We start from the raw sequence: 12,084 nt of genomic DNA, 5'->3' as shown, positions 1-12,084 counted from the left end.
CAAGTAAAACACAGCAGAAAATAAATAAAGTCAAAGACTCAGCGGTCCTTTTGCTCTATTTTCACCTGTAAAGCAGGAGCAGGGTAGGCGGAGGGTTACCCTGGTGCAGGTGTGCTGCGGTCAGTTGAAGAATCCGCGCGAGTGTCTCTGTGAGTTTCCCATCACGTCGTAGCTACTCGGTGCTTGCTCGGAAGTTTAGGGGTTTTTTTCGCTGTAAAAAGAAGTTTTCTTCCCATGCACGATGGACGCTAATGTTTTTGTCACTTTTTATGGAATCAAACTCAAAGTAAGGTCAGTACTTCCACACTTTAAACGCTGCACGCTCATACTCTCTCCCGCACTCGATATATTATCCATTGTTGATCTGCACACAGCTGCTGTCACCAACATAGCACTTGCTTACGTCATTGTCATGAGACATTCTCGCAAAAAAAATCACGGTTTTAGTAACGCAGTAACGCAGCGTTCCTACGGGAAAGTAACGGTAATCTAATTACCGATTTTGCAATAGTAATCCCTTACTTTACTCATTACTTGAAAAAAGTAATCAGATTACAGTAACGCGTTACAAGTAACGCGTTACTGCCCATCTCTGCTCCTGACATTATTCATCAGCATGTCACTTCTCAGGGAATATATAACAGAGAAAACTTTAATACTGACATTGTTTGTCCTCTCATAAATATTATTATCACAAAACAATCTATGGCTTTTAAATCAATTTACAAATATAATTTTGATAATATGTTTATTACATAGTTTTGTCTTACACTGTAATGCCTACCATAAACTAGTTTTCTCATTTTCTGGTGATTGATGATGACCATTATTTTAAATGCATCACACTTCTTATGGACCATGTCCATCCATCCTCTCATCCTATTCAGGGTCATGGGGCGTTGGAGCCTATCCCAGCTGTCTTCAGGGCAGGGCACACCCTGAACAGGCCACCAGTCTGTTACAGGGCTAACACGCAGAGACAGACAACACTCACATTAGTGCAAAAGGTTGCCCTATTTCCAATTTTGAATCAATTAACACTAAAACAGGGACACACAGGGAAAACATGAAAACTCCACACAGATGTTAGAACTGAACTCAGGACTTTCTTGCTGTGAGGTAACAATGCTAACCACTAAACTACCATGCTGCCATGTGCTGCCACCATGCTACCGTATCATTTTTTTAAACTTACTCATTTATCGGCATAGGGGAAAACAAAGGGAGAAAAATGGTACACCATAGACTAAACACTAAATTGAAGCTGCTAATTTAACCTTGGTCTTCAGTTGTTATTTTCAACATGTCTGCTGTGAGAAACAACTTCTATTCTCACTCAAGCTCGATTTGTAAGTGATTTTATATGCATACATTTTTAAGTTCACACATATATCTCTCATTTCATAAGAGTAAAGAGAAGAAGATCCAGACAATGTTCATTTCTAAACATGAAGTTTTAACTGAAGTAATAGTTGTTATACAGGCAAAATATTATATTATGAATTTATATGCAAGAAAACACAGAAGAGGCACTCAGGTGGTTACCATCTCACATGTCATACATCTGTCTAGCAGGTCAGCTACTAATACAGGGTAGTCAAGTAATAGCAAAGGCCTTTGTGTGTGTGAGAGAGTTTGGTGAGAGTGTAGTTTAGTGAAGGCCTCAAACTGTTGCCCCATTATGTGAGGTGTGACTCATGAACGCGTTTAGATAAAACTTAGCAAATTCACAAATGTGAATGAAAACATTTTAAATACTGCTTCAGCTCTTTACAATCCACTTTTTAGGGTTAGGGTTAAGGTTAGTATATTTTACTTGTGTTTACTAGTAAGATTTTTTTCTAATATTTAAATTTGTGATCGTGCTGGAGGTATTAAAGAGATTCTGTTGCAGTGGTTTGAATCCTATCTATCTCATAGAGTCCAATTTGTTCATGTATTTGCAGACTCCACTTCATACACTTAGGCTGATTATGGAGTTCCACGGGGTTCTGTGGTAGGTCTAGTTCTGTTTACTTTATACATGATTATTTTAGGCAATGTCATTACAGGGCGTAGCATCTATTTTCACTGCTATGCAGTTTATCTATGCATGAAGCCAGATAACGCACACCAATTTGTTAAACCTAAGGAATGGCCTAAAGACAAAATGACATGGATGGCCTCTCATTTTTTACTTCTAAATTCAGATGAAACTGGGGTTATTGTACTCAGGCCTAAAAATCTTGGAAATATGGTGTCTAACCAGATATCTACTCTGGATGGCATTACCTTGGTCTCCAGAGACACTGTGAGGAACTTTGGAGTCATTTTTGACCACGAAATGTCCTTCAATGCACATATTAAACAATGTGTACCGTCCCTTCCTGAGCCTGGTTCTGCTGGAGGTTTCTTCCTGTTGCTAGCTCATAGGGGGTCATATGATTTGTGGGGTTTGCGCTGTTGTCTTTTTATTATTGTAGAGTGTTTACATTAGAATTCAAAGCACCTTGAGGCAAAATTGAATTGAATTAAATGTATGCAAAAGGGGGCAAACTATTTTTCACACCACTGCAAATCATCAAATTTTCAGAACAATTTCTGCACAATCATTTCTGATGGGTTTAAAAAAATTACATTCAAAATTTTGGACATATGTAATATTTGCTATGAAACTATAGCTTCATACTTAAATTATTTTTAAAGATATATGTTCTTGAAAATAATTTTTGGTCAACACACTTGCAGCATGTTATGTTTTTCACTTTGGAATCTGAGATCATGTTTGAACAGTATTATATCAAAATCTATTAAAGACTAGGTACCCCTGCCCCCCTCCAGGGGCAGGGGTACCTAGACCCGGTTTGTAGAGTACGCTTGGGGAGTGTGATCGTGTATACAGTGTCTCTTTATGTCTGTCTCCACGTCGGTTGAGTGTGGTGTAAGTGCATATGAGAGCATGAGGGTGGGAATGGATGTTTGTGTCTGTGTGTGCCTGTATGTCTGTGTCTATATGTCAGGTTGGGTATCAGACGCCACCTCTCTGGGGACATCTCGGGCCTTCCAAGGTTTGGAGGCCTATCTCCACCCACCACCACTTCCCCTGCCGGTGGCGGACTCCCTCAGGTGTCGGTGCGTTGGTGGTTCTTTGTATCTGGGGGTGGGCGTCCGGGTACACACCGGCTCACTCCTTGGCGGCCGCTTATTGGGGCTCGCTCGGGCCATTTCGGAGGTGGGGTGCCCCCGGCCTCTCGGCCTGGGGCTCGGTCACTCAGGCACAGCTGGCTGCCGGCGGAGCCCACGGGCGCATCACTGCAACTCCCCCTGGCTTCTGCTCCGCGGCTGCTGAGTGAGCCCTCATCTGGGACTCTCCTTAGCTCTTACTGGGACAGTGGCGCAGCTGCCCCTCTGTGGGTCTTCCTTGGTCTCTTGTGTTCTGGGGGCCTCTGGATGTCTGGAGTTTTGATCTCCTCCATACCCGCTTGATACCATAAAGGACGGGGCTGTGGCTCCCCACACTCCCTAACAGATCATTACATGGAGAAATCTTTGGAATGCAAGCATGCTGATCCACACAGGTATGCACACAGGTGTACACATGGGTATTCACAGACGCGGACTAAAGCTTTCTTGGCTGCTGCCTCAAAGCACACTGTGCGCTGTCTATCTTGCGTGCTGAACAATATCGTCTATTATTTAGTAACTATTGATATCTATGACTAGCTAGTTTATTGTGATGGTGCTTTTTTTCTTCTATTATTATGTTGCTCTTTGTTGTTTGCTGTCTCCTCTGTTTGTTTGGTTTTTTTTCTCCATACAGGTGACCCAGGAGTTGTTTTTTTTTGTTTGTTTGTTTGTTTGTTTGTTTTTTCTCTCTTCCCCCCCTTCTCACCGTCTCTTCTCCCCTTTGGTTTTCTTTCTTTCTCTCCCCCTCTTTCTTTCATTCTTTCCCCCTGTCCTATTTAAAAAAAAAAAAAAAAAAAAGATGACAAAGGATGAACTGAAGCTCCGCCATCACGTGATGTCACATGCTGCTGTTTCTGATGTCAAAAAAAAAAAAAAAAAAGACTAGTGATGGGATTTCCGGCTCTTTTTAGAGAACCGTCTCTTTTGGCTTGGCTCACTGAAAAGAGCCAGCTCATTCATATATATATATATATATATATGTATATATATATATATATATATATATATATATATATATATATATATACACACACGCCTTTGGAGCAGAGGATCGCAAGTTCGATTCCTGCCTGGGGTGTCTGTATCCAGTAAGGGTCCTAAGGCTAGACCCCCTATGCTTAGTGAGCCTACCGCAGACATGAGCGAGACAGATAAATATGAAGGCATGCCGGCTCGGACGTCGCCCGGATCAACAAGGTCTGCGTCAGGTGTTGAGGAACCAGGGCACCCTGACGACAAGTGGGCTACTGGAACAAGACGGCATCGGTGGGCAAGAGACGAAAACAGGGCGTTGTTGGAATGCTACTACGCAAGTAACCCTGGCAGAAGGGGCTACACGAATAGGATGAGGGACCTATGGATTCTTCGATACCCAACATCAACAATGACGGCGAAACAACTAGTAGCTCAGTGTTCCAACATTCGAAAGAAGGGACTGCTATCACAGCTAGAGATTGACAAGGTACAACATAAATGCTACGGCAAGGAGTCAGGATGCCAGGTCAGGGGGGAGATATCATCACCCCTACCCGAGATTGGGTACATAGCCCCAAGTGCGATAGGAGAAGGATCGTTGAGTGCGAGAGGAACTGACCTGAAAAATAGGATCATGGCCAAGCTTGAAACCTGGATCCCCCGTAGCTGGTTACCAAGATTACGTGAAGTACCCTCAGAAGGTCTGCTAGATGATGTTAATGCAGCACTACAGATGATACCTACAACCACGATTACTGACACTAACAAGCTGATGTACAATACGGCAGCAGTGATCAGTGAGATGCTTGGCTACAAGTTGAACAGCCACAAGGGGCAGTACCCTCCATGGAGAAGGAGGCTAGAGGGCAAGATCAAAGTAGCACGTAGGGAGGTTAGCCAACTAACGGAGTTGTAGAAGGTGTGACAAAGAAGGTGCCTAAGAAATACAGCAAACTGTCCATACCTGAGGCCTTGGAAACTGCCAAGCAAAGACTCACAGCCTTGGCCAGCCGCTTGAGGAGGTACACCAGAGCGATAGAAGGCAGGAGAATAAACCAGCTGTTCTCCACAGAACCAGCAAAGGTGTACTCTCAGTGGCAAGGGAACAATAAGAGAACAGCACCACCAAGGCTGGAGACGGAGCAATACTGGAAGAGCATATGGGAGAAGGACACAACCCATAATGGCAATGCTCAGTGGCTAGTGGATCTGAGGGCAGACCATAGCGACCTCCCTGAACAGGGTCCAGTAACCATCACAGTGGCAGATATCCAAGAAAGGGTCTCCAGTATGAAGAGCTGGACAGCACCAGGGCCCGACATGGTTCACGCCTACTGGCTGAAGAAGCTGACTGCACTCCACGAGCGTCTTCAAGCACAAATGAACCAGCCGCTAGTTAACGAGAGACACCCGGAATGGCTAACCGAAGGTCGAACGGTCCTGATCCCCAAGGACCCCAAGAAGGGACCGGTCCCATCCAACTACCGACCAATAACCTGCCTCAGTACTACATGGAAGCTCCTGTCAGGCATCATATCAGCTAAGATGAACAGGCACATGGGTCAATACATGAGTGGGGCACAGAAAGGGATTGGCAAGAATACCAGAGGCGCAAAACACCAGCTACTGGTAGACAGAACAGTCAGCCAAGACTGCAAGACTGACCAACCTGTGCAATGCCTGGATTGATTACAAGAAGGCCTATGACTCAATGCCCCACAGCTGGATACTGGAATGCTTAGAATTGTACAAGATCAACAGGACCCTAAGAGCCTTCATCAGGAACTCAATGGGGATGTGGCGTACAACACTAGAGGCCAACTCCAAGCCCATAGCACAAGTCACCATCAAGTGAAGCGCCTTGAGTATGAAGCGCCTTGAGGCGACTTTTGTTGTGATTTGGCGCTATATAAATAAAATTGAATTGAATTGAATTGAAGTGCGGGATCTACCAAGGAGATGCTCTGTCCCCACTGCTGTTCTGCATAGGCCTGAACCCCCTCAGTGAGATCATTAACAAGACTGGCTACGGATACCGACTACGGAACGGAGCAGTTGTCAGCCACCTCCTGTACATGGATGACATCAAGCTGTATGCCAAGAGTGAACGAGACATTGATTCACTGATCCACACTACCAGGCTATACAGCAATGACATTGGAATGTCGTTTGGACTGGAGAAGTGTAGTCGAATGGTAACAAAGAGAGGGAAGGTAGTCAGAACTGAGGGGATTGAACTACCAGAAGGCAACATTGCAGACATAGAGGACAGTTACAAGTACCTGGGGATCCCGCAGGCAAATGGGAACCATGAAGAGGCCGCTAGAAAGGCTGCAACCACCAAGTACCTGCAGAGGGTCAGGCAAGTCCTGAGGAGTCAGCTGAATGGTAAGAACAAGATCCGGGCCATCAACACCTACGCCCTGCCCGTGATCAGGTACCCTGCTGGGGTAATAGGCTGGCCAAAGGAGGAGATAGAAGCCACTGACATAAAGACAAGAAAGCTCCTTACCATGCATGGAGGGTTTCACCCCAAGTCCAGCACCCTGAGGCTGTACGATAAGCGGAAGGAAGGGGGCCGGGGACTGGTGAGTGTCAGCACCACAGTCCAGGATGAGACAACGAACACCCAAGAATACATTGGGAAGATGGCCCCAACTGACCGAGTGCTCAGTGAATACCTCAGGCAGCAGAAACCCAAGAAAGAGGAGGGAGACGAGGAACCATCATGGAAGGACAGGCCCCTGCATGGTATGTACCACCGGCAGATAGAGGAGGTGGCTGATATCCAGAAATCCTACCAGTGGCTGGACAAAGCTGGACTGAAAGACAGCACAGAGGCACTAATCATGGCAGCACAAGAACAAGCTCTGAGTACAAGATCCATAGAGGCTGGGGTCTATCACACCAGGCAAGACCCCAGGTGCAGGCTGTGTAAAGATGCCCCAGAGACAATCCAGCACATAACAGCAGGGTGCAAGATGCTAGCAGGCAAGGCATACATGGAACGCCATAACCAAGTGGCCGGCATAGTGTACAGGAACATCTGTGCCGAGTATAACCTGGAAGTCCCGAGGTCAAAATGGGAGATGCCCCCAAGGGTGGTGGAGAATGACCGAGCTAAGATCCTGTGGGACTTCCAGATACAGACGGACAAAATGGTGGTGGCTAACCAACCGGACATAGTGGTGGTAGACAAACAGAAGAAGACGGCCGTAGTGATCGATGTAGCGGTTCCGAATGACAGCAATATCAGGAAGAAGGAACACGAGAAGCTGGAGAAATACCAAGGGCTCACAGAAGAGTTCGAGAGGATGTGGAGCGTGAAGGTAACGGTGGTCCCCGTGGTAATCGGAGCACTAGGTGCGGTGACTCCCAAGCTAGGCGAGTGGCTCCAGCAGATCCCGGGAATAACATCGGCGATCTCTGTCCAGAAGAGCGCAGTCCTGGGAACAGCTAAGATACTGCGCAGAACCCTCAAGCTCCCAGGGCTCTGGTAGAGGACCCGAGCTTGAAGGATAAACCGGCCACAGGGGCGTGCTGGGTGTTTGTATATATACCACTCATATATATTCAAATCATTTAAAAAAATGTTCATTTACCTGTTACTACCACACACCAAATCCGGTCGTTGGTAATTGCTTGCTTGTGTAGCCACTAGGTAACAAAAGCTCAACACTTTGCCTGCATCCTGGAGCACTTCTGTTGTGTTTTGTACGTGTTTTGGAGTTTGTACATGCTTTGTCTCTAGGGGCCACCGTAAATCTACTTTTATTTATTCTCTCCACATGAAATGTAATAAATAAATCATATATTACAAAAACCAACTATTCGCAGTTCAACTTTTAGCTATTTAAATTTTTAGCTTTTTCCTTTTAAACAAATTTTAAGTAAAACAACACAAAACACTGCAAACCACAACACAATTACATATAAATGAAAATATGAAAACAAAATGAAGATGCACATTCTCTGTCATATGGGCCTGCATGAATAAACTTTGTGAATCTTTTAACATCCACAACTGTGATTACTATACCTTTCTAATGTGACGTTGTTGTCCCTGGCTCTCTTTCTCTCTCTCTCTCTCGCCTGCTCTGTTCCTGTGCTACTGCGAGTGTAAATTCCACCCCTCCCCCCTCTTCCCAGCACAAAGCACAAGGCTCGTGTGCTGAGTGAAGCAGAAAAAAAGAGTGAGAGAGAGGGAGAGAGAAAGAAAAAAAAAACCCACGGCTGGCGATAAGGATCCGGCTCGTGTCGTTCACTTCAAAGATCCGGCTCTAAGAGCCACTTCGTTCGCGACCGACACAGCATCCATAATTTAAGACAAATGTATTATTATTACCATATTATTCCATTTGAGCACACATAAATAAAAAAAAAACACAAAATATTCTTAAATACAGTGGAACCCTGACTTACGAATACCCCATGTCACGAAAAATTCAAGTATGATACCAAATAACACAAGTGAAAACTGAAAAGCTGGATCAGATCACTGACAATGAGCCAGTCCATTCAGATCAGTTCAGTGGTGTTCTTCATTCACTTCATCACTGCAAGTTCAAGCACTAATGTAGCTTACAGGAAGCCAAAAGCAATAATTACTAATTAACAGTACTATATAAAGTATCCTGCTCTGCAATTTCAAAATTTCCCTCCACATAAACCACCACATAAAATCCATTAGTGAGCCAATGGTAGCAAAATGTTTGCAGGAAAAAGGCTCATTTGATTATTTTCCCATCATGCACATAATTGGAGAACCTGTTTTACATAAGTAACAACAAAACTGTTATACCATTTTTCAATTTAGCACAGTAATGCTTTATGGAAAAATGGACTGTCAATGAAGTAGCATCTTACTTTGGAACATATTACACTAAACACTGAGCACCAAAAATGAATCCAATAACACCAAATTCTGAAAACTCATGAAAATATGTTTTTATTTGCTGTAGGTTAGGTTACTGCAGTTTTCTCCTTTGTGATACAAACAGGAAGTTACAGTATTTCTGCCTACAGCTTCAAAATGCAGAGACTAACAGAACACTGTTTCACTGTGAATGAGAGTTTAGAAAGATCAAAAAATTGTATGATATGAGAAACATAAAGTGAATTTCACTACTCCCATTACTTCTACTTAGCCTGTATCTAAAAGAAAATGGTAATAAAATTAAGAGAAATTGATAAATGTGTAACGTCAACAATGTCTGTCTTGTCTGGGTTACCTGTGTACAAAAGCATTAGCATTTTTTGTATGAAACAAGTATTTTTTCAGGTACTTTCTGAACATCTTATCTCGTATCCCATAAATAATTGGACTGATGATTCGAGGCAAAACATGTATTAGTATTGAGACTGTGTAGCGGATAGTCAGTACTCCACTTGGAAACAAGGATGTCAAACCATTGAGCAGCAAATCATGCACGTAGTTGAGCATGCACAGCAGCAGCTGGAAGCCGTGCAGCAGTACAGTGTTTCTTGCTTTCCTGGCGTTTGCAGCAGCTGCCTGTGCAGCGAAAAGAATTCTGAAATATGTGTAGACAAGGATGAGCCAAACAATAACCAGAAATACAATGTTGGATATATCTTTCTTCTTTTCTAGCTCAGGAGGTCTGAAAGTTGTTTTCCAAAGGCAGAAGACTCTTGAATGAAAGAAATCTCTGGATTCTGTGGCCAAGATGGTGAATAAATCTGGCAGAATTGTAAGTGAACTTAGCACCCATATCACTGTGATCACAACGGTTACATTTTTGACTGTACAGATCTGTGAGTGCTGGAGAGGGAAGCATATGGCAACATAACACTCTACTGCCATCACAGCGAGGGTCATTGGAGTGTTAAGGCTGGAAATTATCGCAATCACTAGCAAAATAATACAGAAGGGCACATGAAGAGTGAAAATGGCGTAACTGAGAACTTGAAGGAGGGTGAACATGATGAGCAGGAGGATATCATTGATTACCAGATGAATGTACAGGATGTAACGAGGATTTGTGTTGAAAACCTGAAGAGAAGGACAGGATTTAGAACATGAAAGGTGAATTATTCCACTAAACATTGAACGGTGGATAAAAAACAACTGCTCCAGTGACCAAACTTGGACGTCCAAAAATATCACTTAAAAGACGTCACTCCAACGTCTCTTTGCGCGATGGAATGTTCACCGTGCAGAACATATCACATTCTGTCGTCTAGTATGTAGTTCTAAATGGATGTAATAAATAGATGCAAAATTTATGAGCAGGATACAGACCTCATGTTTTTTGAATGTGTGCAGCAAGGTGCCGTTGACATAGATGATGGCGATACTGAGGACCACAGTTATCACATTCTTGACAATAGCTATGTTTAACGGGTCCCGATACATAACTGTTGTCAAATTCATGGCAGCATTTGAAAGGTTCTTGAGTTGGCCAAAAAACCTGTAGACATCATTGATTGTTATGGCAGGTTGTAACACAGAAGGTGTTAACTTTAAAAACACGGCAAAGTGTTGATATCTATGAGCATTCCTTATCTGATTAATAATAATCTTAGAAATCTTAAATATTCTGCAACACTATTACACCAACCATAAAACACCATATCCAAGAATCAAAAATAATTCATTTTGCATAAGCAAATAATTTACATTTCAGAAAATGCATTTTCTGCAATGTAATTCACCATAAGTTATTTATTCTCATCAATTTTATAAAGTTCAAAAACCTTTCTGCTCCAGTTTACAACAAACTATGCTTTTCTGCACTAAACTCTGCTTTAGTTAAGTGTGAACTGCAATAAGACATTTTCATTAAAGAAAAAACTCCACATGTTTGTCCTATAACATTAACTTAGTCACAACGAGCTGGATAATAGTAGCATTCTCATTCAAAGCAGTAACTTAAATCATAGTTGATAATTGCGCCTGGTTGTGTTACAATCAGAGTTATTATATAGCTGATCACATAAAATAAAATATACTACACTAAATGATTCAATACAATACAAATCTCAAAGAATATATAAATTGTTTTTATAAACAACCCCACCCACCAAAGAATAGGTGCTCACCTGGTTATGGTTGACTTCTGTCTTGTAGCACTTGCCAGTGATTGATAATTTATAATAGTGGTTATATGCAAATGACGTCAGGTGTGTCTATACTGTATGTGTGAGAGAGGGAGACAGTGCCTGAATGTTTGTGAGTAGTAGGAGTGCTCGTACCCATTAGTGCATGCACGTGTGTATTAGGCACTTTTGCTAGCTCACAGAGAAGAGACAAGAATCTCTGCAAATGTGTCAATATCATGCTTTGTCTTATGGTCCATCTCCTTAGGTTGACATGACACCAACACATGGTCTAGTGTCTTTGTTTAAAGTTTGAAAAGTCAGAGGATATTGTCAGCATTTAGGCTACAACATCCACTAACCCCAGCTCTCCAGCTAACCTGAAACATCTCTCTGTATTATATGTGTATCAGGGCCCTAGGCCATGTGCATGCATTAAAGGACTCCATTCAAAAGGCCTGCTCATTAAGGGCCTTAATACCCATTATTTTTTGTCTTTTACATCAGTATGACAAAATATAGATAGATTTTCTTTAGAACATGCTGTTACGGTTCGGCGTTGGCAGTGTATTGTTTTAGGCGTTTTGTTTTGGCGTGACTGTTATGTGTTTCCTGTTTTACTTTGAAAGTCTGTGTTATCTTAGTGTGTTCAGTTTACGTTTCCTTGTCTCGTCAGGTCTAATTTGCCCCAGCTGTGTTTCCCTCTTGTTGTCCATTCCCTGATTGATCCTTCTATGTATTTAAGCCTTGTGTTTCAGTGTGTCATGGTCGCGATCTTCCCCCGTGTTGTAAATAAAAAGTTTGTTGTAAATAGCTGTAAATGGGTTTTGTAAATACTTTCGTTTTGAGACACTTCCGTTTTGGGGATTTTGGTAGAGAGCCTTAGTG

General features: G+C 42.8%; 2 protein-coding genes across 2 annotated transcripts in view; one reads left to right on the top strand and one right to left on the bottom strand.

Moving 5' to 3' along the window:
- The window catches only part of LOC309706828 (uncharacterized protein), a 127,476-nt gene extending 119,566 nt beyond the window's left edge, over positions 1-7,910 (top strand). Inside the window, exon 2 of the mRNA XM_082533735.1 lies at positions 6,203-7,910. Coding sequence (XP_082389861.1) covers positions 6,216-7,640 — 1,425 coding nt within the window. The 5' untranslated portion in view covers positions 6,203-6,215 and the 3' untranslated portion in view covers positions 7,641-7,910. The remainder of the gene's footprint in view (positions 1-6,202) is intronic.
- A 1,457-nt stretch (positions 7,911-9,367) lies between these two features.
- Positions 9,368-10,691, bottom strand: LOC309706831 (odorant receptor 131-2-like; the record flags this gene model as incomplete). Its single annotated transcript, XM_082533738.1, has 2 exons — positions 10,400-10,691; positions 9,368-10,150 (listed from the first exon to the last, which is right to left on the bottom strand). Exons 1-2 carry the CDS (start codon positions 10,529-10,531, stop codon positions 9,368-9,370), a joined length of 915 nt encoding a protein of 304 aa, XP_082389864.1. The 5' UTR covers positions 10,532-10,691.
- Positions 10,692-12,084: the final 1,393 nt, after the last annotated feature.

This window comes from Aulonocara stuartgranti (assembly GCF_965226115.1).
Source record: "Aulonocara stuartgranti genome assembly, chromosome: 5".
NCBI classification, from domain to species: domain Eukaryota; kingdom Metazoa; phylum Chordata; class Actinopteri; order Cichliformes; family Cichlidae; genus Aulonocara; species Aulonocara stuartgranti.
This window is presented reverse-complemented; position numbering and strand designations above follow the sequence as displayed.